Genomic DNA, 27,212 nt, shown 5'->3' with positions numbered 1-27,212 from the left:
AGTTTTTCTAAACGATAGAAGTTTCAGGTTTTACGGTGAATTGAACACAGGACTACACCTCCACACATGGTGACCGGATGCCTGAAAGAGAGGCCGTGGCACAGCTGAGTGGAAGGCCGAGGAGCATGGGCAACAAGAGGGCCGGGGTCTCCAGCTTCCAGTTTTCAGGGCCTTCCGCTGGGAGGCGTGGTCGATGGTACTGGTCAACCCCACTGACTGAATTAAACCCACCTGGCCTAGTTTGGGGCCCACCCAGGTGTACTGGCTCAGGGGCCTGAATTGGGGCATGCCCTTTAGCCTGCGTTGGCTTCCAACTCTGCAAGGAGGCCCCTAGGCATGGTGAGGAACAATCCCCTCTCTTGCTGCCTAACAGTTTCAGCGACTGTGTGTCTTGGCAGGAGTAGAAAGCCTCACCTTTGGTTTCAAACTGCTCATCTTGTGGTGAGCAACGCAGTAAGTAACCTAGGTTTGTGTTCCATTACTAACTTGAAGGCTGAGGGTTCAAACCCACCCAGCTGCCGCATGTGGAAGGCCCTACCAACCACCATGGAGTGGATCCTGATTCTCAGGGGTCTCCTAGGACCAGTGGTTCTCAACCTTCCTAATGCCACGGCCCTTTCATACAGTTCCTCATGTGGTGGTGACCCCCCCAACCATAAAATTATTTTCATTGCTACATCATAACTTTAATTTTGCTATTGGCACAGGTCGAGAACCGCTGCCCTTGAGCCTCTCAGCTCACTGACTTGGTGGCATGGGGGGTGTTTCAAGCTTGTGTTAGTCCGGGTTGACTAGGGAAACAAATCCAGAGACACTCATATATGCATAAGAGCTTTATATCAAAGAGTAATTGTATACGAAGAAAACACCCCAGCCTGGTCCAGATCAAGTCCATTAATCTGATATTAGCCTATAAGTCCAACACTAGTCCATCAATCTCTCTCCAGACTCACACAGTCACATGCAATGATGCAGACTGCAGGAAGATCACAGGCCCGCGGTAGGTGCAAAGTCTTGTGGATCCAATGGCATCTCAGTGCTGGTGCAGTCTCCGTGTGTCTCCTCCAGTTCTCTCAGTGTCTCTGCCAGGCGGGCGGCGGCAGTGGTGGTGGTGGGGAGTTCCCAGATCCTCATTAGAAAGCCACGCTCACAGGGAGGCATCAGGAGGAGGCTGTGACCTGATTGACAGGCTAGACTCCACCCTTTCACTTATTTATCAAGTGGACACGAAATGATGTACCTACCGTAGAACCCGAGTACTCAACCGCATCAGTACTGGACACAGTAATTGGAATTTGAAACTTTTTTTGCATCAGAGCTCGAACAAAACATCGGAATCCGACAGGATGCTCATTAGGGTCCCTCGGTGTTAGTTGGTGTTGTTAGTACGCATTGTTTAAACCTTTTGCAGCTGTGTTCCAAGTGTTTTTGCTATAATTTTCTTAGTTTTTCTGGCTTTTTGTAGTTTTTGGATAAAAATGATGGGTCCTACGAACGTTTTTAAAAAAGAATCATCGTGATAAGGAACTGGTTAACCGTGTTATCGAAATTGTTGATGATAAATTAGTAAACCCTTTTAGAAATCACTTAAGGAAATGCCAACAGCAGACCACGTTAGACAGATTTTTTTTTTTTTAAGAGAAAGCAAGCCAGGTCCTAGTGGAAAAAAAAAAAGGCAAAGAAGGGGGAAAACTCCTGAAACGCAGCTTCCACTTGATTTTATGGAAGGGAATTCCCCTTCCAAACACTGACTCTCCACACCTCTCCACATCCGGGTCCACAGATCCAGATCCTCATCAGTCTCAAGGTATGGGCCATACTGTAGTTGTTAAAAACAATTTTGATGTTGTGTTTCTTATTTATTTTTAAAAAAATTTGCGTGTGTTTCTTAGTTAAATTATAGTATTTAACTCTGAACTTATTTACTTTGAAATTTCTGCGTAATGTTTTGTATACAAAGGCAGGGTTAGGGTAGCAACTTGGTGGTCGAGAACGGATTAGTCCGGTTTCAGTTATTTCTTATGGGAAAAATTGATTCGGAATCCGACGGCATTGCATCTCCATGATCCTTCTAGAATGGATCAACGTTTGGATCTGGGGTTCCACTGTACCACAAAGCTGTTGACCTTGGGGGTGGGGGGTGGGGTAGCTGCAGCCTGAGGTGAGATCCATGACTTGAAGAAAGGCTGGTGCCCTGCCTCCTTACAGCCCCTGTGACCCTGGTGCCACCAGAGTGGGCGTCGCATCAATGACCGGGGGTCCCCTTAGACCTTCGTATGGACCCCATATAACCCACGAGTCCCGAAGGCAACCAGGAAGGAACCTGTGCTCAGCTCATGGGTGACCCACACGCCACCATCAGGTTGTCCCACAGTCCACCTGGTACTCTGCCCCAGGAGCCCAAAAGCGGTGGGCACAGTCCCTGCGGAACACGCTTGCTTGTATGGCTCCCACCTAAACGGCTGAAGGCCCGAGTCCAACCAGGGGTGTGCCGGAAGAAAGGTCTGACAACCTGTTTCTGGGGTGGTTGGGTGCAGGAAGTCACTGTGAACCCCACGGAGCACATTCTACTCTGACACTCATGGGGGTGCCCGAGAGCCTAGAATGAATTTAAGGGGCTCAGGGATTATTTTGGCTGCAGATGATGCTAAGGAGCTACACTGCTGGAGTAGAGAGTTATTAAAGGCAGAGCTGGTCCCTGCAAGGTCAGTGGTTTGAATCCACCAGCCAGTCATTCCACCGGAGAAAAATGGCTTTCTGCTCCCCAAACGATTGACAAATCTCAGAAAACCCCCAGGGACAGTGCTACTCTGTCCTAGAGGGTCATTAGGAATCAGAACCAACTCGGTGGCAGCGAGTCTACAAGCCCTGGTGGCAGACTAGTTTATGTATCGAGTTTCTAACCACAAGGTCAGTGGTTTGAATCCACCAGTCACTCCAAGGGAGGAAGAAGAGGCACTTGTGAAGGTGTACAGTCTCAGAAACCCACAGGGGCAGTGCTCCTCTGTCCTGTCCAGTTGTTATGGGTCAGAATCGACTCTGTGGCAGAGGGCTTGATTTGGGTTTGGTTATGGGGTGGGCCCTGTCTGGGAGTTCTTGGGTGGGGCAGCCAGTTGGGCATGTTGCCATTGGCTGGAAGGCTGGTGGTTCCAGCCCATGCAGAGGCACTTCAAAAGGAGGGCAAGCAGACCCTACAGGACAGGGTAGAACTGCCGTTGCGGGTCGCCCCGACTGTACCTCTTCACAGGAGTGCAAAGCCTCATGTTCTTGCCTTTTGTTTTTTTTGAAAAGGTAACATTTGTCTAATTTTGTCTTGTTGAGAGCACACAGAGGAAAACATAGTTTCTGTATGTGTAACCGAGTGATATTGATGACGTGTGTGCAACCATTTGCCCCCTCCTGAACAAACTGCTTATCCCATAAAAATCACCAACTAATCTTAAAAGTATGTACGGTAAATCTGATCCCACTTCCCTCGGTGTTAAATTAGCATCATGCTCAGGCAGGCAGGCTAACTTTAAGGGTTATTTTTGAGTGAAGAAACATATTTACTATCATTCCAGGTAATTGAGTATTCATCCTGATGCAACACCCAAACTTGACAAATGGTTTCAGCAATACTTAACACACACACACACACACACACACACACACGACATTAAGATAGATCGGACGCTTCCATTTATACTGGATTTTTAGTAACAACACATGGAAGATGTTGGTTCTCCAAGGAATGTATTACTCATGACTTCCAAAGGTTGGCATATGACATTCTTCAAAAAGTTCATGTGTGAATGTCACCGTTTATCTCAACTGAAGAGAAGCTGGTGGCTGAAAGGTATCTTCCATAATCCTAATTTCTACACGCTAAATTATATTTTGTCATGGCGATGGACACTGCCTGTTTATTTGAAGGAACCAGGCGCTTGTTTCAGAAAACATCTGCCAAAGGACTACGTTTAAATGGCTATCACCGGTCTGCTACTCTTTTTTCCCCAACGAAAATGAGACTCATTTTTGTCTGACGGAGCAGGTGGCGTTTTCAAACTGCTGACCTTGGGAATGGCAGCCTGATGCATAACCCACCACACTACCAGGACTCCTTAGGTGACCTTGTAGGACGGAAGAATCCCTGCTTGATCGGGTTTCAACGACTATATATTTATGGGAACAGCCTGCCTCATCTTTCTCCTGGTGGATTTGAACTGCTGACCTTGTGGTTGGCTGCCCAACGCCTTAATCACAGGACCACCACGGTTCCATGAGGCAGAAAGTCCTCGCTTCTGTTCACAGAAGGGGAAGTTGAGGCCAGAGGGCGGTGCTCCGTGCAAGTCCACACGGACTGAGGGAATCAGGGTGTCTACTGCCTTTGCATCCCCAGATTTAGCCCTTTCCCCCAAGGGCGAGGCAGAGAAAAGCGACCCGTTATCAAAATGGCTGAGAATTCTGGTTCGATCCCCCTTCCTTTAGCAAGGCCGCTCCAGGGTCCAGAGCTTCCATTTTCTGGGTGCCAGGCACAGTCCAGCCTCCTCCTGTTTCCATGGCAACCCCGCCACAGTTCTCCTCTCGGCCACTCATTCACACGCCTGCGTAAGTGCGGGATCAATGCGCGGGCCAATGAGGAATCGTCCTTGTCGCGACGCTTCCTGGGAAACGTAGTCCGTACGCTGGCGATGGATATAAGCCCGGGCGGCGCGAAACCGTTTGGGTCAGCCAGGGCCAATGGGAATCCGCTCTTGCCGAAATGCTTCCTGGGAGATATAGTAAACCAAAGTAAGGTAGCGGGCAGTGCAGCCGGACGCCGCTGAGGAAGGTTCTGACCTTTGCTCAGGCTAGGAACAATAGGCCTCGGTCCGCGTTTTCCGCCTTGGTAAGAGTCTGCGGCGGAGCCATTTGGGGGACAAGCGCACCTAGACGGCGACAGCGATGGCCAATGGGAAACCGTTTCTGCCGCGGTGTTTCTTGGGAAATGTAGTCCCTGGCGACAGACAGGGCGGTGCTGCGAGAGGACTCGCCATTTGTGCCGGGGAAGGCCAATGGGAAGTCGTTTGGAGTGCGATGCTTTCTGGGAAATATAGTTCTAAACCAGGCGAGAGGAGGACTGGTGGGCGGAGCTCCGCCTCTCTCTGCGTGTTAGGGGGCGTGGCCTGGAGGAGTTTGGCGCTAGGCCTGCCGGGGCATGGAGTCCCGGTGAGCTTTGTGCGCATGTGCGAGGAGCCTAGGGGGCTCGGGGGCCTCGCCTGGGAGCGTGAGGTGAGCGAGGGAGGAAAGGAGGGAGGGGTTGGAGGGAGTTGGGTGAGGGAGGGGCGAGAGAGGGGGGTTGGGGAGATGGGGCTGGGGGGCCAGGAGGAAGGAGGGTTGGCGGAATTGGGAGGAGAGGGTAGAGAGAGGCTGGGGTGCAGGGGGGATGGGGCCTGGAGAGAAGGGGGAGGGGGAGGGGCACGGGAGGGGGAGGGTCAGGAAGTGGGGGGAGGGCTGAGGATCCTGAGGGTAGAGAATGCAAGAGCCAAGTGGGGGAGGGGGAGGAGGGCGTAGGAAGTGGGAGAGGAGGGGAGAAGGGGACGTTGGGGGAGGGGGACTTCAGCAGGGGGTGGGGCAGGGGATTAAAGCCCGATGTGGTGAGAAACTGGATGGTCCTTGGGATCTGGGGGAGCCCGGCTACGACCCCTTCCGAGAATCTTGCACGAAGGGGCTTGGGACCGCCAGAGGTAAGGGGTCCTGGTCGCGCAGTGGGTCAGGACGCTCGGCTTCTCACAGGAAGGTTGGCGGTTCGAACCCACCAGCCGCCCTGCACGGGAAAGAGCGCGTCTGCTCCGGAAAAGACTTTGTAACAGCTTCGAACCCGCATCGAGGCTCTTGTACTTTGTCCCGTGGGCCCGATGTGAGGGGGGCAGACTTGATGGTCCTGGGTGGGCGTCTAGCGGAAAGGCCGGCAGTTGGGAAGAGACCCGGTGAAGAGATGCTTCAGTAAAGATTTCGGCCTCGAAACCCCACCGGGGCAGCCGTGCTGTGGGGTCGCTATGAGTCGGCGCGGACTCGGGACGGCGGTGGGCTTTATTGTGTGGGGCGCGCAGCCTGCCCCTGACCTACGCGGCCGCACTTTCTAGACTTCTTTGTTGCTGGCGTGCACAGTAATGCTTCAGGCATGAAGCGCGGTGGTGAAGGATTTGGTCGCTAAGCGGAAGGTCAGGAAGCCCTGGTGGCAATAATGGTTACAAATTGGGCAGCGATTCGCATGCTCGGCAGTTCGAAACCACCAGCAGCTCCACCCGAGAAAGACTGGGCTTTCCACTCCTGTAAACAGTTACAGTCGTGGAAACCCCACAGGAGCTCGCTGTGAGTCAGAACGGCCTCCATGGCACGGGTTTGAGGGTAATGGTAAGGTCAGCAGTTTGAGCCCCGCGGCCTCCCTGCAGGGAGAAGGATGAGGCGCTGGCTTAAAGATTTCTGGCCTTGGCAACAACCCCAAGGGACAGGGGCAGCCGACTCGTAAACACTCGCGTTGCTTCGACATCCAACTCTGCACCTGAGACCCAGAACAATGCTGGGAAAGCCTGTGGCTGGATGAGCACTTCCTGGTTGGGGGGAACCGCCCTCTGCGTGCTTGGTTGGGTTTCTGCCTTTTGATTACTGTAATTGTTGGTGGCCGGGGCATCAGTACACACTAGGGCAACCAGAGCAGAAGTGTGCTGCCTGGTTCCCAGAGGAGCACACTGCCTAGCCGCGTCGTGGCTACTGATTGGATTGCTGAACCGCAAGGCCCACAGTTTGAACCCACTCGCAGTTCCTTGGGAGGAAGAGGAGGCTGGCTGCTCTCTAAGGACCCACAGTCTCACAAACCCACGGGGGCAGCTCCACCACTTCCTGTTGGGTTGCTGTGAGTTGGAATCCAGAATCGATTTGTTGGCAGGGGGTTTGGCTTGGTTTGGTTTGGGGTGGGTTCCGGCCCCCACTCTTCCCGCAGGTGGTTCAGCGCTTAGCTGAGCCGTGTCCTCAAGGTTCTCAAGTGGAGGAAACCGAGAGAACCTGGTGCTGGCCAGCAGATTGCGACTCCCAGGTGTGCTTGTCCCTTTTCCAGGGAGGCCTCCTCACCGGGAAGTGCTGAGTTGAGCTGAGCTTTGCTCCGGAGCCTTGGTGCGCTGGATAAATATTTGCCAAAGGAGAAAGGTGAATTAACCCCCCATCCCCAACCCCCCACTCCCAGCAGGCCACGTGGCCACGAGTGGGTGAAGGCCAGGGCGGCTGTAAGAGTCCTGACCTAGCGCGCGATGGCCCGCTCCACCTCCGTGTGCGCCCAGGCTGTGAGTGTGCAGGAGCAGACACTCCGGTCTCCTTCCCACTCTTCCCTGGGCCCCAAGCCCAAACCCCAAACCAAACTCAAACGCAGTGCAATCGAGTCAACGCCGACTCTCAGTGACCCTGTAGGACAAGGTAGAATTGCCCCTGCCTGTGTCTGAGACTAAATCTTCAGGGGTGTAGAAAGCCCATCTTGCTCCAATGGAGTGGTCGGTGGTTTCAAACTGTCAACCTTGTGCTTAGTAGCCCAACGTATAACCACTGTGCCACCGCCTGGCCTTGTCTAATTCCCCTTCACAGCTGTGGGATGGGGTGGGGCAAACCCCAACAGACCGCCAGCCCAGGTGAGCAGGCCAGTTGGGCTCAGTGATCCTTAAAGGGCAGAGTGGAACTGCCCCAAAACATTTCCAGGGCTGACAGTCTTCCTGGAAGCCTGTAAGCCTGTCTCTCTCCCCCACAGTGGGTTTGAACTGCTGCCCTTGGTGCTAGCAGCCCCCTGTTCAGCCCGGGCCCCTTCCCTGCAGTCGGGAACTGGCAGGATCCCTGTAGAGCCCTGGTGCCCTCGAGGTTAAAGCCCTTTGGCTTCTGAGACATTGCTTCGGGGTTCGAATGCCCCAGCCTCTCCTTGAGGGAAAGACGTGGCAGCTTGTTTGTGCGGAGACTTTACAAGCTGAGGCCAGCAGGCCAGTTCCCACACCCGGGCCCCAAGGGCAGAGGGTGGGTCTCCAAGGCTGTGACCCAAGTGGGAGCAGACAGCCTCACCTTCCTCCGGCTGCACAGTCTCCGAAACCACCCACTTCTGGTCAGCAGGCATGTGCTTCACCGTTGAGGCCATGCTGTAGAGATGACAGCCTGGGAAAACCCTGTGGGTCAGGTGGGCTGGTTCCCGAGGGCGACAGGACATGTTTTTACCCGGTGTGTACAAAACACAGCGACCCTCCAGCCGACTTCAACTCCCGGCGCCCCCGACAGGCAGCAGAATGGAACTGCGCTTCCAGGCGGCTTCAGCTGTTGGAGCCCCGGTGGCGGCGTGGTTTTGTGCCTTGGGCTGGAACCCCAAGTTCAGCAGCTCGAAACCTCTATCTGCTGCTCAGAAGAAAGACGGGGCTTTCTACCCCATTAAGAATGACAGTCGCTCGGAAACCCACAGGGCAGTTGGACCCTGTCGTGTAGGGTCGCTGTGAATGGGAATCGATCTGATGGCAGTGAGACATGTTTCTCTAACAGTGCCTTTTTTTTTCTTAAACGATTTTATTGGCACATAGTTTACATAGCATACACTTCAAGGGTTCAGTCATTTCAAGGAGAATTGTACAATCATTACCATATCCGTTTTAGGACATGCCCCGCTGCCCCATGGCTAATTTGCCATTAAAATGGGTTGTGCACTCAGTTCTAGTGTTCCCTCCCCTCTCCCGTCTTCTTTTTCCCACTCCCCAAGTCCCCCTGCCCCCCCCTATTTCCCACTTCCCACCCCTCCACCCTCTGTCAGCCCCTGTATCGGTTATCACTATGCACCCACCCCTCCTGCGCTTCACAAACTGGGAAACCCAACGGCAAAACACAATCGAAATAAGGTGGTAAGGATAAAATAGTGATATAAAGACGGAAATACAGCTGATGAGTCAGGGAGACAAGGCCCTCATGAACATTCTGAAAGCCAGGGAACACATGTCTGCCCTGGGACAAGCGAGAGATACTCGCACCCAGAACCGACTCGGGTCGGGTCTCGAGGGAGGCCATCCGGCCAAGTGTCGAGTTTGATTCTTCGTGTTCAAGATTCCTGGCTGTAAATCGTTATGGGGCAGGTTGACTTGCCTGTCCCCCGCAGGGCCGCTTAGAGTCTGATTTTTCAGTGACATCACAAGCTCCCTGCCATCGAGTCGACGCCACAGGACAGGGTGGGACTGCCCCCTGTGCGTTTCCCAGACTGTCCCGCCTTGTGGGAGCGGGAAGCCTCGTCTTTCTCCTGCAGAGCGGCTGGTGGTTTTGAACTGCTGACCTTAACAGCAGCTAATGTGCCGGCCTCGTCTTTCTCCCTAGGAGGCGCTGCTTTCTGGCTGGCGGTTTCCAGCTGCTGAGCTTGCGGTTAGCACCCCAGACCGGCTGATTGCCTGGATTGCCTCTGGCTCTTGGCGGTGTGCAGACAGTTAAGGGGTTCCCAGTGTAGCCCCCGATCCCATCCTGTCTAGTCCACTGCGGGCCGCAGCGGGGATGTACTAGAGACCTAGGTAACTTCTTTCCCACGCGCTCACAGGTGCCGCCGTATCCCCACACCAGCCCCCATGGAGGCCGCTTCCCCCCAGCAGATCCTGGCGTCCCTGCCCGTGAAGCAGGAGGAACCGGCCACCACCTCAGCGGAGGGCCTGGCCCTGGACCCCCCCTGGCGCCGCTTCCGCCACTTCCACCTGGGCGACGCGCCGGGCCCCCGCGAGGCGCTGGGCCTGCTGCGCGTCCTGTGCCGGCAGTGGCTGCGGCCCGAGGTGCACACCAAGGAGCAGATGCTGGAGCTGCTGGTGCTGGAGCAGTTCCTGGGCGCCCTGCCCGCCGACGTGCAGGCCTGGGTGCGCAGCCGGCGGCCCCGCAGCGGGGAGGAGGCCGTGGCCCTGCTGGAGGAGCTATGGGTGAGCCTGGGGTGTGTGCACGCATGCGCGCACTGGTGGTGAGGGGAGGGCATGTCTCCTCCTCCCGACAGCGTCCCGGGTGAATGCAGTCCACAACCACAGCTCTGCTCATGGTGGCCCTACAGAACAGGGTGGAGCTGCTGCAGTGAGTGGGTTCCGGGGACTATTCAGGGGAGGAGATGGCCTCCTCTTTCCCCCTCGGAGCGGAGAGTGGGTTTGAACTGCCGACCTGGTGGATCACAGCCCAGCATTGAGCTCGCCCGCACGTAGTCCCTGCTTTCTCAGCATCTACTTGTCCTTTAGGAACTAAGAACAGATGAGGATTTTGCTTTTCACATGCATGTCTGGCACACACTCATGGCAGGAATCGCATGGACGGCCAGGAGAACAAACATGTGTCTTGGAAGCAGTACGGCCAGAGCGCTCCCTAGAGGCCAGGATGGGGAGACCTCTCTCGCCTCCTTTGGACTCGTTGTCAGGAGAGACCAGTCGCTGGAGAAGGACATCAGGCTTGTAGAGTAGAGGGGCAGCGAAGGAGAAGCCGACCTAGACAGGATGGACAGGCACAGCGGCTGCATGGATGGGCTCAGGCGTAAGAACAGTTGTGCACAGGGTCGCTATGAGTTGGAACTAGCTCACAGACCCCTAACGGCCACAGATAAAATGAAACCCCTTCCAACGGGGGGAGGGGAGGCTGGTAGTAGGGGCCAGGCAGGTGGGGCTCTAGAGGCTGGTTTCCTGGATGGCCAAGCTGACTCATTGCCATGGAGTCAGTTCTGACCGTAGGTCAGAGTAGAACTGCCCCTGTGGGCTTCTCACATGGTAACTGGTTACGGGAATAGAAAGCCTCTTCCTTCTCCCGTTGGGTGGCTGCTGGTTTGGAACTGCTGACCTTGCGGTGAGCGGCCCCATGTGTAATCACGAGGCCATCCCAGCCCAGGAAGCAGGTGAGCACTGGGCGTGTGAGTGAAAGGTTGGAGGCTGAAAGAACTCAACTGCCACCAGCTTGTTGTCTTCCATTGGCTCAGCAGGGGCCCTGATGGCCTGGTGGGTTCCACAGGGGCAAGGAACAGGAGTAACCTACCCTCTGGGCTGAAGGAGAAGGATGAACAGCGAACGCGTGAACAGCCTGGGACACCCAGTGGGTGTCCCCCATGAGATGGACTTACCTGAGGGCAGCAGCTCAGGTCTACCTGCATGCTAAGTGCTTAGTCGGTCATTGCCACCAGCAGGCTAGCTGCCCGGGCCTGCTCTCCCCTTAACCTGGGAGTGCAGGGGGCCGGCCCAAGCTATAGTCTATAGTCTGGATTCTGGTCTGCTGGCAGGTGAGGGAAGGAGGAGAGAGAGAGGACCGCTGAGAGGGGTTACCTGAGAGAGAGCTATGGGGGCGGGCGGGGGGGGGGGACTGGGAGGGGGAGAGAGAGAGAGAGAGAGAGAGAGAGAGAGAGAGAGAGAGAGAGAGAATGAGAATAGCTGAGAGCTAGCTATTGGGTGAATAGGGGTGATGGAGATAGCTATTGGGTGACTGGGAGAGAGAGATGATAGCTGGGAGGGGGAGAGAGGGATGGAGATGATAGCTGAGAGATAGCTATCCATGACTGGGACAGATCATTGTGACTGGATACAGAGAGATATTAGCTGAGAGAGAGCTCTGGGGGGTGGGGGAGAGAGAGAGATGGAGATGATAGCTGAGAGATGATAGCTATCATCTTGACTGGGTCAGATTAGATGAGAGATAGCTATGGGGTAATTGGGAGAGAGAGATGGAGATGATAGCTGAGAGATAGCTATCATTGGGACTGGGACAGATCATCCTGACTGGACAGAGAGAGAGATTATCTGAGAGATAGCTATGGGGTGACTGGGGGTGGGGGGGAGAGAGATGGAGATGATAGCTGAGAGATGATAGCTATCATCATGACTGGACAGAGAGAGATTAGCTGAGAGATAGATCTGGGGGGTGGGGGGAGAGAGAGATGGAGATGATATCTGAGAGATAGCTATCATCATGACTGGACAGAGAGAGATTAGCTGAGAGATAAATCTGGGGTGTGTGTGGGGGGTAGAGAGATGGAGATGAAAGCCTAGAGATGATAGCCTAGAGATGATAGCAGAGAGATAGCTATGGGGTGACTGGGGGATGGGTGGGGAGAGAGATGGAGATGATAGCTGAGAGACAGCTATCATGACTGGACAGAGAGATTAGCTGAGAGATAGATCTGGGGGGTGGGGGGCAGAGAGAGATGGAGATGACAACTGAGAGATAGCTATCATGACTGGACAGAGATTAGCTGAGAGATAGCTCTGGGGGGATGGGGGGAGAGATGGAGATGATAGCTGAGATAGCTATTGGGTGAGAGAGATAGAGAGATGATAGAGATAGCTATCGGGTGACTGGGTTGTGGGGGGTGGGAAGAGATGGAGATAACAGCTGACAGATAGCTATCAGGTGACAGAGTGAGTGAGAGAGATAGAGATGGCTGAGAGAGCTATTGGGTGACCGAGAGAGAAAGAGAGATGATAGCTATTGGGTAATTGGGTGGTGTGTGTGTGTGTGTGTGTGTGTGTGTGTGTGTGTGTGAGAGAGAGAGAGAGAGAGAGAGAGAGAGAGAGAGAGAGAGAGAGAATGAATAACGGAGAGACAGCTATTGCGTGACTGGGCGGGGTGTGTGTGTGTGTGTGTGTGTGTGTATAACGGAGAGACAGCTATTGCATGACTGGGCTGTGTGTGTGTGTGTGTGTGTGTGTGTGTGTGTGTACACACACAGCTGTTGTGTGACTGGACTGCTCAGCCTCTAGGCCCGGGGCGGACCTGAAGGGACAGTGGAGTCAGGACAGGTTCCAGTCCTGGGAAGCCGGAGGGAGGGACTGGGTTGGGAGGGTGCTGGGGAGGCAGGGGTGAGGCGGGCCGGGCTGTGGGGACAGGCCGGTGGCCCTGGGGGTGTGAGGGGTGAGGGGCAGCAGGACCCCTGCAGTAGGATACGGTGACGACATGGGATAAGCATTGGGCGCTAACCACAAGGTTAAGCCCACCATCCCTCCTCGGGAGGAAGACAAGGCCGGCTGTGACCCCTAGAGAAGGAAGCCCCGAGAATGAACAGGGTGGGCTGGGCTTGACGGCAAGCGTTTGGGTTTTCGTTGTGAAGTCTGGAGGGTGGGGGGCAGGAGGGGGTGCGGAGATGGGAAAGGCTCTGGTTGATCAATCCACAATGCGGCCTCTTCTCAGGGACCCACAAGCTCCCCAGATCGGACGTCAGAGACAGGCGCAGCCCAGGATGCAGCGGAACGCCCAGGGCTCTGCGTGGGGAAAGAAGACAGTGAGATGCTTTCTCTGGGTGAGCAGCGGGCACCTTGCCCCACCCCACCCTGTCCTCCCGCCCCACACCACCCTGGGGTTGCCCTCTGCCCCTCTGGAGGGGTGGCCTTGCTGTCTGTGTGTTACACTTGTGGAAAGTGAGCCTCGGAGATCAAGTGTGAGCAGAGTTGGCTCCAAACTGGGCCCTCTGCCCCCTAGGCCTCTGCTCTGCCCCTCAGTGCCCCACCCCACCCGCCACCCTCGCTCATTGGCTTCAGTGGGTCACATGCCCGTCCCGAGCCCCTGGCTGTGGGCCCAGGGTGTGGCCTTGCGGTTGGCTTCCTCCAAACCAGAGGAGCGCGGGTGAGGGAGGACAGCCCGACGGCCATCTGGGAGACTAAACCCCAAGCCCAGCCCCCACTGCTTCTGGCCTCTCAGCACCCTGTGGGGTCGGGCAGAGTAGAAGCACCCTGAGGGCCGAGGTGTTGATGCCGGTCTTCACAGAGTGGCCTTGGCGCCCGGGAAGGGAAGTGCACAGCCCACTAGAGGCTTCACGGTGATTTGCATGGGAGGGTCCACCCAGTGGGCAATTGAGCTGACGCAGGATGATAAGGGTCGAAGTGTCATGCTTGATGTGACCGCGTGGTCATCGCACCCGGACTCAGAATGGACTCACTGCTGCTCTGTAGGAGGGGCCAGACATGCATGGGGTTTTGTCTTTCTCCTACGGAGCAACTGGTGGTTATGAACTGCTGACCTTGTGGTTAGCAGCCCAGCATGTAATCCACGACATCACCAGGGCTTTTTTAAAATTAATTTTTTTAAAAAGACCCAACCCAGCTTCCCTACCATCATTCCATGCTGATTCACAGCGACCCCACAGGACTGGGTAGAGCTGCCCCTGTGGGTTTCCGAGATTGTCACTCTTGATGGGATTAGAAAGCCCCCTCTTTCTCCTGCATAGCACCCCGAGGTTCTCCAAATTAAAGATGAGATGAAAATCAGGCCTCCCTAGTACACCCAAGACTTCCTCTTGGTTCAAAGGGAGACCATTGATTGGTGGGGTCAGTGGGCAGGCCTTGACTCCAAACCAGCAAGAAGCTGCCCGTGGGAACCCCCTCAGTGGCAGCCCCCCAGAAGAAAGGCCCTACAGCGGTTCACTGTGCACCGGGGGCTGCCCCGAGTCGGATTCGGTACCGACTCAGACGTGTATTTACAGGACAGATGGGTGCAGACAGCGAAGAGCACATCCGCCGCTAAGGCCAGAGGCAGAGGTGGTTCTGGTGGCTGGTGTGGAACCCCAAGGCTGGGAGACTAGGGCCCCAGGAAGGGGTGGGGGCAGCTGTTCCAGCACCCAGCAGGACAGCGGCAGAGGTCCTCAGCTGTTGTGTCGTCACGGCCTTTTAAACGTAGCTAAGCTTGTGTTGCCGCGATGACCGGCGGCCAGACGCTTGCACTGGCTCAGCAGTTTCTCCACGGGCCCTCAGCACTCACTCACTGCCCACTCACAGGGATCCCCTCCGAGGACGGGGCAGAACCGCCCCCGGGGGTCTCCGAGACAACTCTTTACCCCTCTTTCTTATTTAGTTTTATTAAAAGATCATTTTATTGGGTTCTTACAACTCTTACTGTAATCCATACATCAGTTGTATCAGGCATATTTCTACATAGGGTGCCATCATTTCCTAGACATTTACTTTCTATTGAGCCCTTGGTATCAGCTCTTTTTCCCCTGGTCCCCCCCCCCCCCCCCCGTGGTCCTTTGATAGATTATAAATTACTGTTATTTTAACATCGCACACTGACTGCTGTCTCCCTTCCCCCATGGGTCTGTTGTCCTTCCCACTGGAGGGGTGTGTGTGTGTGGTTGTGTGTCGATCATTGCAACCTGTTTCCCCTTCCTCCCCTCCTTCTCTTTTCCCCTTCCCCCTGCCCTTCTGGGATCGCTGTTCCCATTGCTGTTCCTGGATTCTGCGTGTCGTGAGCTTTTATCTCTTACCTGTTCCTGTGCACATGCTCCAGTCTCGTGCCTTTAGAGAGGCAGCACTGGGGTCATGGTAGTGGGGGATGGGGAGGCCTCAGGAAACCAGAGGGATATTGTGTGGTCCGTCAGTGCTCTACTGCACCCTTACCTGCGACCCCTCTGGGGGGGATGGGATGTTCCTTTGTCTCTGCCCCAACCCCCTTCACCCCTCTTTCTTTGGAGCGCCTGGTGGTTTCAAACTGCTGACCTTGTGGATTGTAGCCCAGTGCATAACCCCTGCGCCACCAGGGCTCCTTTGCTGTGTACATGGGTGCCACTTAAGACGTTCCTGCTTAAAGTGGACGGGCAATTTGGACCCACTGGTGAGCCCAGGGGAGACCAGACGGGACACTCTGCCCTGGGAGGATAGATGGCCATCTCGGGACCCGGGGCAGGCCAGTGTCCGCCACACGGGGCTGTTGGGAGTCAAAACTGCTCAGGTGGCAACATGTAGGCCAGAGCTGAGGGCCCCACCGAGCCACGGCCAGGCTTGGACGGGAGTGGAGGGACTGGGAGCCCAGCCCCTGCTACGATTTTACCATTGAGAAATGCCACACCAGGGAGTTTCTCCCCGCTGGGAAAGGGCTGGCTTTCAAGTGCGGTACATACTGGAGTAGAAGCCGAGCTTGTCAGCACACTTTCAATGCAGATTTTATGTAAAGTGAGGTGCCTCGGCTGATACTGGGCTCAGCTCATCCTCGAGTCTAAACGGTGTCTTCGGTTTGGCAAACACCCTTAGGGTAGGCCAGCGATGGTGTCTTATGTGTTTTGGCCTCCAGAGGGCACACATTCCCAGCTTCGAGGATGGAAAAGGGGCCCTGAGGATTCAGGCAGCTTGCCTAGGGGGTGGTCACCCAGGGGGTGGGGGTGTGGTGTGTGTGTGTGTGTGTTGGGGGGGTGCAGTTCAAACTCCGGTAGTACTGGGGACCTCCTTGTTAAATTACACCATCAATGGAAGCTCTTGATGTAAAGCAGGTGCTTTTTAAACAGGTTGCTTAGGTCCCTAGACTTGCAGGGGGCAGCTTGGAAACCAGCGGAGACAGGAAATACGTGGTTCATCTGTCTGTCACACGTGCCCACCCACTGGGTGTGTCTGCCCACATCTCCACTCGGACCCTTGCTTGGTCATTCTGACACTGTCCTACCCGTCCATCGCTCTAACCTCCTGCTGTCCACTCATAGCTATCTGTCTACCACGTGTCTTCACAGACGTGAGCCCATCCTTCCTTCCATTCATCCACCTGCCACCCATCCAACCAACCATGCACCTACCATTTACCCATCCTTCACCTTTCTGACCATCTTGATCTGCCCACATACCCCTCACCCATCTACATATCAGTCTACCCACACATCCATCCGTCCACTCATTCACCCATCCCTCCAAGCCCTGCCGTCTGATCTGCCCACTCACCCTTCCTCCACTCACCCACGCCCCTGCCATTCCTACTACACTGCAAGCCTTGGCCTGGCAGCTCTATGTCAGCAGTCCGAAAGCAGCGGCCGCCCCATGGAAGAAACAGGCTTTCTACTCACACTAAGAGTCTGGGAAAGTCAACAGGGGCAGCTCCGCCCTGCCCTATACCAGGGGTGTCACACTGGCTCGCAAGGGCTGCATGTGGCCCCGAGGTCATTTTTTGTGGCCCACCATGCTCTGAAATACAATGTAACTAGAGAATTGTGTGTACGGTGTTGCCTCGATCTCCCCTAAGCGCTATTTTCTCCATAACAGGTTTTTCTGTTTTCATTTTATTTCAGAGCATCATGGGCCACAAAAAATTACCTCGGGGGCTGCATGCGGCCCGCGGGCCGCCAGTTTGACACCCCTGCCCTATACGGTCACCCCGAGTCGGCATCGACTCAATGGCAGTGAGTCCATCGACCCCCACCCCCGGCCCGGCACTTCCCCGTGTGCCCCAGGCTCTGGGTTGACGAGGACGCCCGTGTGCCGGGCTCCCCTCCGTGGCGCGCCCGACCTCCTGTGGGTCTCCTCCCCTGCCCCACCTGACTCTCTGCCTTTGCTCAGCAGGAGACTCGGCGCCGGGTCCTGAGGGGCCAGGGACCGGGGACACGCAGGCCACCCGGGCCTACAAGCAGGAGCCCGGCAGCCCCCCGCTGGTGCCCCTGGTGCCCGGGCTGCCCGGCTTCCCGCCGGCGCCGGGCGCCGTGTCCTGCCCCGAGTGTGGCAAGACGGCGGCCAAGCCGGCGCACCTGCTGCGCCACCGGCAGAGCCACGCGGCCGAGAAGCCGCACGCGTGCCCGGAGTGCGGCAAGGCCTTCCGGCGCAAGGAGCACCTGCGGCGCCACCGCGGCACGCACCCCGGCGGGCTGGGCCCCGCGCTGCGCCAGCTGCCCGCGCGCGAGCGCCCGCACGCCTGCTGCGAGTGCGGCAAGACCTTCTACTGGCGCGAGCACCTGGTGCGCCACCGCAAGACGCACTCGGGCGCGCGGCCCTTCGCCTGCTGGCAGTGCGGCAAGGGCTTCGGGCGCCGCGAGCACGTGCTGCGCCACCAGCGCATCCACGGGCGCGCCGCCGCCTCCGCCGCCACGGGCGCCCCCGGCCCGGGCCCCGACGCCGCGGGCGCGTTCCCTGCCTGGCCCCTGGGCCCCCTGGGCTAGCGGCCGCACTGACTGCCCCGGCTGCGCCCTAACTTCCTCCAGTCTCCCCCGCTGGGCTCCCCCTTCCCTGACGCCGCCCCACCCTCTCTGTGAAGGCACCTCCTGCGCACCCCTGGTCCCTGCGGCTGGGCTCCCCTGTCCCTTTCCACCCGCACCATGCAAGGGGGTGGCTGGGGGCTGAGCCGCGTCCTGCAGACTCGATGGGCATTCCAGACCCCACACCCCTCTTGACCACGAGGGGGCTGAAGACAAAGGGCTGGATTGTCCCGTGGGCCCCCGCCCCCTCCTCCCGGGGGAGAAGTCAGGGGCGGATAATCTGACCAGATGCACACGAGGTCTGGTGGGGGTGGGAAGGGTACCCTGAGGGAGGGGGGGACTGACAGAAGTGCTCGCTCTCGGACACCATCCTCGCCAGCATCGGCAGAGGAGCGAGGCCACTGGCCTGGTCAGGCCTGCGGAGCCCGGGTTGTGCCCGCCGACTCCACTGCTGGGCAGCCCCGCTCAGCAAGGCGGGTTTCCTGCTCGCCACCTGGGACCAGCCCGGTGTGAGGGAAGTCCTCGTATCTTTTTTTTTTTTTTGAGGTGTGTATGTGTGTGTGTTTGTGTGCGCGTGCGTATACTTGACAAATTGAATTAACTAAATATTTTCCAGCTACTTTTAAGAAATGCGCTCTACAAAGTCAGAAAATGTTTTAAACTGAACATACGCTCTTGGATCTTTGGCCTCTTGGTCCTTCCTTGTTTAATCAGTACACCCACAGGGATTTTTTTGTTTTTGTTTTTAAATTTCAATAAAGTACTCTAAAGTCAGGTGATCCTTTGTCCCTTCCCACCAGCACTGGTCAGATTAAATGCTGGCCTGCGGCCTCCTGGATCACACGCTGCGGCCTTAAATCACGTTCCGTCTCCGCTTGTTCTGCGTGTGAGTGCGAGCGTGAGCTCCTGGTGCAATGTCAGAGCAAATTTTTCCCTTTAAAAGAAAAAAAGTGGCAGACATATTCACAAACCCTGTGCCACTTTATTTTCTGCACGGGTGATTTGATACTCATGTACGCAGCCATTTGGGTTTACAGGAAAAAACAGGGTGTGTGTCTAAGATGACTCATGGCAGGGTGGGGGTGGGAGTGTGTGTGTTGTGTCTGTGCGTCTCTCCCCTGTCGATGTCCACTTAAGACCTCGTGGGTTTTACTAGGATTAACCCCCGGGTTATTGGCTGTGGCCCTTCTGAGATTCCTCTGGTTAAGATTCAAACCACCCACTCAGAGCAACCTGTGCATTGTGCCGCCCAGGGCCCCGAGAATTCGGGGAAACCCTCTCCCAGCCGTGTCTTTAGCACAAACCATGTCCTGGGGTCCCAGATGCTAGCTCTGCACCTCCAAAGAGCTCCAGCTCCCAGAACAAGGCGGCTGGAGGACAGTTGTCCAGCTCTGGAGGGCAGGCAAGGACAACTCTGACACCTCCCTCAGGTGGACTTCCCACCAGCCCTCTCGGGCTTCCAGCCTTTGCCATCTGAGCCTGCAAGGCATTCTTCCACCCATACCCCCCTCCCCTGCTGCATCCTAGGGCTCGGCTGTGAAGAACCACTTTGGGCGGCCCTCAGGAAAGTCAAAGACCTGATGACTCAACCCCACTGCCTGTCGTCTGGGTTCTGACCACTAGCAGCCCTAACGGACAGAGTAGAAGGCCCTACGGATTTAGAAACCCACCTGCTTTACAGACACAAGGCTTCATGTTTGTTGCCCTCAGTACCGCTGGGGGGCTCACTCGGGGGCTTTTCTCTCACCCTGGAATTCAATTAGTTCGGAAACAGCCACAGGGCAGTTCTCTGCGGGGTCTTCCCAGCCCAGCATTTGAACACTCCGCCAATCTGTCCTCGTTGGGATGCTAAGGAAACACTAGCTGCCATCAAGGGTACACGACAGTTCACACCACTTAAGGATTTTTAACAACAACGTCCAGGTGAACTGGGAATAAATGTTAAGAGACGGCGCTTGTTAGTTGCTATCAAATCGAAAGCCAATCCAGGTGCTCCCATCTATGTGCTGGTAGAGTAGAACTGCTTTGCAGGGTGGGCAGGGAGGGGTGATGCGCACAGGGGATGGGAGCAAAGAGACAGGTGTTAGAGAGCAGAATGAGATAATTAGATGGTCCTGTTCCCCGCAATTCACCAGCTTAGAAGAAATACACGGCGTGGGTCGGTAATTAAAGCGAGAGCACAAACAGGCGTGTAAGTCATTTTTCTTTCTGTCATAAAGATGGGTGTTCAGAGCCTCCATTCCTCTTAGAAAGCTGGGAAAGAGTACCCACCCACGTGGTGCACACTTGTGCCTGCCCATCATTCCTGGGCTCCCCTTGGCCATGAAGCCAAAGCAAAGATCTAAGATCCGGTGGGGGTGGGGGGTGGCGGGGAACCGATGGATTCCCATGCAGAGGTGGGCCTGGCATTGGTCCCGCTTAGACCGACGTCAACACAGCCACCAACGTTCTAAAGAGTTCAAGTGCCCTGCGGGAAACCGGCACGAGGCCCCGATGTTATGTATCACAGTACATAAGGCCGGGCCCAGCCTGATGGAACTTGGCGTTCCCCAATTTACTAGGGAACAGCACCTGGTTCTGGGGACGCAACAACCTTGAGGAACCTTAATTAATGGCGCAGATTCGAGGACGGGGTAGAACCAGCCCCGTGGGTTTCTAAGGCTGCAAATATTTATAGGAGCCGAGATCCTCATTTTTCTACCACCAGGTGGCTGGTGGGTTTGAACTGCTGCCCAACAAACTCAGAGCTCCAAATTTTCCCACCAAGAAAAGACCACAACGTCCGGCTGTCATGACAAATGACGGCCACTAGATGTCAGTAAGGTCTAGCTTAACTCCGTTTTGCCAGGAGCGGCTGCCTTGGAAAAGTAAGAACAAAAAAAGACTTTACATCTTTAAAAGATCATCAAGTGCTGCAGTGGGAGCGGCTGGGGAAACCTAGAAATGCCTGAGAGACACGGTGGTGGATGTTTATGCACCAAGTTCATTAACACCAATGTGTTGGCGTCCTGCCAACTACTCCGCAGAAACGCCCTGCAGCGGGCGCTCGTACAATCGCTGAAGACTAAATGATGGGATGAAAGTCCAGGGATGCTATTTGATTCCTTTAAACTTTGTTCTAGTTTCTACTACTTGCTTTCTTTTCGATTGAGGCTTTTCTCTTTTACTTTGGTGCGTTTTACTGTATAAAAAATCAGGGAGCGAGAAATCTATAGAGACAGTAATTGGATTGATGGTTTCCGGCAGGGGAGGTTGGGGAGAAATGGGGATATAATGACAGTGATCCCAAGAAAGAACATGTTTTATATTGCGAGGATTGTACCATTCTTAATATGATGGAACTATTGATTTGTGTGGTATGTGGATTCTATGCCAATAAAACTGTTAGAAAGTTCAGAGGTAGTTTGACCAGGAGAATGTCTACATTTTCAAGTGAAAATGCCCACTCTGGATGTAATAAAGAACCAAGCTTTCTTACACAGTTGCAGGAGGATAATTGGCTGAAAGACAAAGAATTAAACCATGACACGTGCGGACAGGGACTTAGTGGATGTGATCGTTGGGTTTATTGTGCCAACTAGGCCTATAGGAACAAGCGGGCAGAGTTTGGTCGGTGGCAGCAGAATTGGAGGGCGACGGAAATAAAGACAGCTGGCATCCCATCTCCCTGGTGATTGGACCATAGTGCTGTTGCCTTAGCTAGTTCGCTGCCTCAACCTCTTGAGCTACACCACCTGTGGACCTAGCCCACCTGTGGATCATCACTAGAGCTTGAGGCTCCTTCCAGACCTGCTCTCCATGCTGCTGGTGTCTACATGGCTTGAGCCTGAGGCTAGTAGATCCCATCTCCCTGTACTTGAGTTGGAATTTCCATCAGGGCTTGCTTTGCTAAGCTCCCAAGCTACTAAATATTGCTGACCCACCCTGGTACTTGTGGGCACACTCTGCCTGCCTTGCCTGAAGGAGGATTCTGCTGTCTTTCCTTGACCTTGGACCTGGCAGCCCAAGTGAGTTGAAGGACTCCCAGTATATTAGCTGTTGCATTAAAGTGAGTTGAACTGAGCCCTCTGTTCTGCTGTGTGGACTAATTAGCTGTTATATTCCTTCTTGCTGTATAAATCTATCTAAAATCATGTGTCCTGATTTTGTTTCCCTAGAGAAATCTGCTTACCACAGTGGATTTAAAAACTTACAGTCTTGTCGACATATAACTCACATATCATACACTTCCATAATTCAGTCATATTAAAACATTGTATAATTATTACCATCAGTTCTAGAATATTTTTTCCTTCTTGAACTTATTATTAGCTGTCTTTCCCTTCAACCTCCCCTCTCATATCCCTCAAAAACCTAATTGCTACTGTCTATAGAGTTACAAATCTTGGATTTCATATACTGAAAAACACCCCCCCAATTTTTAAAAATTTAAATTAAAAAAGAACAACAATAATAATGAAATAAACCAGAGAAGTAACCTCACTTGAGGCAAAAGCAAGGGATATTGAAAACTAGAACACATTTAAAGTGGGTTGAAATGGAAATAAAATGATCAGGCATTGATTACATTTTAACCTAATTATATCTGCCACAATTGAGGTTACAGTGCTAATACCAACCCTACTAACATCTTTTGACTATGGTCAGAGGGTTTGCATTGAAGGTTTATTCTATGTGGGGACCCTGCCAATGGGTTGGGGCTCCCACCGTCATCTATAGCTCTCTACCAACCAGGTGTTCACAATTTCAGCACTGGCACTATGCTCTTCTTCGGATTAGAGTTTTCTTATTGACGATCCTTGGATCATACAGGTGGTATGTTTCTTCTACACTTGATTGTGGTGGTGATTACACAACTCGTTTTAATATGGTTGAACGATTGCATCTTACAGTCTGTGAATTACATGCCAATAAAACTGTTAAAAACTAAAGTGGTGGGCACCAAAGTGGAAACCTCCAAATCCAACAAGACCCAATCCCAGCCAGGCTCACCACGATGGTTCAGAAGTTGAGGCCTGCTGGATGCCACACCCTGCCGCCTGTTCTCAATCTTCCATCCGTTTCTGCTCCAAGTTTTGCTCAGGTCTTAGAGTCTCCAGCTCACTAGTCGCAGAAACGGTCCCTGGAAAAAGTTTCTACCCTGCAAATGGAGATCTCAATGTGTGGATCACTTTGTGGAGTCTAGATCTCAGTGAGGAAAGCCCTTTCCCCATCTCCCCGTGTCTGGATCTGACACTCTGTCTTATCTCATCAGAGTTTTGGATATCCATCCTATGGGCCACCTGTAAATCCCAAAGAAGTATCCATACTGAATTTCTGAGTTTGCCATTAAGCTCCATCCCTCTCACACCTTCAGGTTCCGATCTTACAGCTCTTCTTCTGTATAGTTGAATGAAGGAATCCTGGTGGCACCGTAAAGAGCTCTGGTTTTGTAGTGAGTTACGCGTTGGATCAACATCTGGAACCCACTAGTGACTCTGATGGAGAAACAGGAGTCTTTCTGCTCCTGTGAAGGTGTACAGCCTCAAATACCCAAAGAGGCAGTTCTGCTTTGTTCTTGAGGTCGCTGTGAGCGGAACTCAACTCAATGGCAGGGATTTTGTTTGGGTGGAGCAGCGGGTTAAGCATGGGCTGGTCAGGCAAAGGGCAGTGGTTCACCCCTCTCTACGCCACAACGTGGGAGAAAGCTGAGGTCGTCTGCTTCTGTACTGCCAGTGAGGAAGTTCTACCCTATCCTCTAGGGATACAATATATTGTTCAGAATCAAGGGACTGGCAGTGGGTTTGGTTCTTACTCAAGATCCCTGGTGTCACCATTGCCAAAGGCTGGCAGTTCAAACCCACCTGCCCCTTCGAAGGAAGAAAAGAATGAGCAACCCGCTCCTGTAAGTATTGCAGTGAAGGGCACCCTATGGGGCTGTTCTACTCTCGTCCTATAGGGTTGCCGTGCATTTGAATCTACTCAAAGGCACCTAAGAACACCTGGAGATACAAACCAGGGATGGTGGTGGGAGTCACGGGGAAAGCTCATGCAGCTGCATTTAGCCCATTGGCTCAGAAAGCTCTAGAAACATAGTATATCCTTGGAAATCTCTCAGAAAAATGGGTCTAACTCTGTCCCATGCGAAATCTGCCGATATTCTGGTAGCTTCACCCACCACTGGCTCTTCTCCCTCATCCCACTTTTCCCCAGTGATAAGTCAGTTCCCTCTGACCTGATGCCCCCTTGATGCTTCATCAAGTCGTGGGGCATTCTGGTACTCTTGACTGCCCTTCCGTTTCTTCACCGGTTGTGTCTCCCTCATACAGGAGGAGGGAGCCCTGGATAAGACACGCCCACCATCCATGCCTCCTGACTCACATAGTCAAGTTCAGATTCCCTAAGAGCCTGCATGCATTGGATCAAAGAGTCTATAGAAGGACCTATGGAATCTATGTCGAAAGAAGGGAAATGCCCAAAGCAATTTCAAATCAAGATGTGCTAGAGGATGGGTGGCTTGATGAACCTCCAAATTATCTCCCTGGCATAATCTTGAAATCCCCCCCCCCCCAATGCCTTTGATTTCTAAGCACTTTAAGAAAATATCCTCTCTCTATACACAAGTACCCTGAACAAAGCACATTAAGTCCTACTTTACCAACTTCCAAACCGAGCATACTTTACAACTCTAATTTCTTTGTGTTAACAAGCATGAAAATTACCAATTTAAAATACTGTGCTAGACTGGGTTGACTAGAGAAACAAATCCAGGGACATTCATATATGTGTAAGAGAGACCTTTATATAACAAATCAAATTGTATATTGAGAAAACACCCCAGCCCAGTCCAGAACAAGTCCATAAATCCGATACTAGCCCATATGTCCGATACTTCTGCTTCATACAATCCAGCTTCTCTGATGATTTGCTCAGCATACAGATTGAGTAAGTATGGGGAGATGATTCAACTTTGATACACATCTTTCCTGAAAGAATCTTTCAATATCGCAACTCAAGGTGTGAAATTTTTCTCCTGTTCTTGCAACGTGATAGATACTGAGTGTCGTCTTCACGTCTGGTTTTGTAACTCCAGGTGTTTGTCTGTTCACTAGCATACTTCACTTTCTCTTGTTTAGCGGCCCTCTGAAACTTTCTGTTCAGCACTTTTACTTGACCATTTCTTCCATTTCCTTTAGCTAAAGGAAGAGCTAGTTCCTACATTCAAGAGCAGTTTCACTCTCTTCTGACACCCGCTGTGATCTTTTTCTATCTTTCCTGCTATTTACAGACCTTACCTTCCTTTCTCTATGCATGCTGTTCTTCTTGTCATCCCAGAGCGCACCATATCTTCTATTATCAGCGTTAATTTAGTTAAACCTATTCTTGAGATATTATGGAAATCCAGACGGGGCACTCTCAAGGCCGTCTTATGGACTTATTTTATTTTTTAATTAAGTACTTTTATTGGGGACTCTTACAGCTCTTATCACAATCCATACATCCATCCATTGTGTCAAGCATATTTGTACATTTGTTGCCATCATCATTCTCAAAATATTGGCTTTTTACTTGAGCCTGTGGTATCAGCTCCTCATTTTCCCCCTCCCTCCCTGCTCCCTCATGAACACTTGATCATTTATAAATTATTATTTTGTCATATCTTACACTGTCCGACGTCTCTCTTCATCCACTTTTCTGTTGTCCATCCCCCAGTGGAGGAGGTTATGTATAGATCCTTGTACATATCGGCTCCCCCTTTCTATCCCACCTTCCCCATTCCCTCCTGGTATCGCCATTCTCACCACTGGCCCTGAAGGGATCATCTGCCCTAGATTCCCTGTGTTTCCAGTTCCTATCTGTACCAGTGTACATCCTCTGGTCTAGCCAGATTTGTAAGGTAGAATTGGGATCATGATAGTGACGGGGGCATGGGGGCAGGGAGGAAACATTTAAGAACTAAAGGAAAGTTGTATTTTTCATTGTTGCTACACTTCACCCTGACTGGCTTGTTTTCTTCCCGTGACCCTTCTGTAAGGGGATGTCCAGCTGCCTACAGATGGACTTTGGGCCCCCAATCTGCACTCCCTCTCATTCACAATGATATGATTTTTTTTGTTCTTTGATACCTGATACCTGATCCCTTCAACACCTCTTGGTCACACAGGTTGGTGTGCTTCTTCCATGTGGGCTTTGTTGCTTCTGAGCTAGATGGCTGCTTATTTACCTTCAAGCCTTTAAGACCCCAGGTGCTATATCTTTTGATAGCTGGGAACCATCACCTTTCTTTACCACATTTGCTTATGCACATTCTTTGTCTTCAGCGATCATATCGGGGAGGTGAGCATCATGGAGTGTCAGTTTAATAGAACAAAGTGTTCTTGCATTGGAGTGTATTGGTGGATCTCACCCCATTTTTATGTTGTTTTGAGCACAGTTTTCCTTGTCTTGGCTTCCAGGTGGTGGTGTCATGTATGGGTGCTCTCTGGCTTGTCTTCGGTTATTGATTAATTTTCCCATTAGTTTTTTTTGGGGGTAATACTGGTCTTGTTTTTATAATTTTCTTAGTCTGGAAATACCTTTATTTCTTCCTAGTATTTGAGGGATAATTTGATGGATATAGAACTCTATATTGGCAGTTTTTTCTTACAGGATTTTATATACAGCTCTCCTTTGTCTTCTTGACTGCATTTTCCCCCTGGAAATCTTCACTTATTCTTAGGAGTTTTCCCAAGATGAAACGCAAAGGGGTTTCAAAAACATAATTGAAAAAATAAAGATAATGGAACTTTTCTATAAAATGTTGATGTCAATATAGACTCTATTCATCTATCTGTCTGTCTGTCTGTCTATCTACAGTTTGTCACACACCACTGCTCTGTCAGTTCATTAGGGTCATCAGGCAACATTGTAGGTCCACGAACCAGGTGTAGGGTCTGGGCGAGTGAGAATGGGAGAAGTCTTCCCACGGTGTCTGCTTAAACAGGGGTAGGCCCCACCTCTGAGGGAAATTCCTTCCAAATGTATCATGGCTGGGACCTGATTAAGGGGGTAGGACTACCCTCCAATATTCTCACAACTCCTTGGCTGCTCAAAGAAGACCTCATTATGGAGTTGACCCTGACTGTGTTAGGTCACATCATGGGGGAGGTTTCAGCTGCCAAGCCATTGAGAATGTTGACTCAGCCAAGTTGACACAAACTCTAACTATGGCAGTCCAGGACCAGATGATGTGCTTTTCTTGTTGTTCATGGGGTCAATGTGAGATGGAATGGACTCAATAGCACCTAACAATATCTAGCTATCAACAATAGCAATATCTATCTATCTATCTAGTAGCTCT

General features: G+C 52.9%; 1 protein-coding gene across 13 annotated transcripts in view; it reads left to right on the top strand.

Moving 5' to 3' along the window:
- The window catches only part of ZNF444 (zinc finger protein 444), a 69,495-nt gene that overhangs the window by 17,180 nt on the left and 25,103 nt on the right, over positions 1–27,212 (top strand). Inside the window, exons 1-5 of one of the 13 annotated variants that reach the window (XM_075537678.1) lie at positions 5,145–5,253; positions 7,079–7,167; positions 9,554–9,920; positions 13,147–13,255; positions 17,268–23,693. In XM_075537678.1, coding sequence (XP_075393793.1) covers positions 9,582–9,920; positions 13,147–13,255; positions 17,268–17,857 — 1,038 coding nt within the window. In that variant the 5' untranslated portion in view covers positions 5,145–5,253; positions 7,079–7,167; positions 9,554–9,581 and the 3' untranslated portion in view covers positions 17,858–23,693. The other 12 variants (XM_075537677.1, XM_075537674.1, XM_075537666.1 and 9 more) reach the window with 12 other exon arrangements.

The sequence above is a fragment of the Tenrec ecaudatus genome, chromosome 18, assembly GCF_050624435.1.
Source record: "Tenrec ecaudatus isolate mTenEca1 chromosome 18, mTenEca1.hap1, whole genome shotgun sequence".
Classification (NCBI taxonomy): domain Eukaryota; kingdom Metazoa; phylum Chordata; class Mammalia; order Afrosoricida; family Tenrecidae; genus Tenrec; species Tenrec ecaudatus.
Note: the sequence above shows the minus strand (reverse complement) of the source record. Positions and strands in the feature narration are given on the sequence as shown.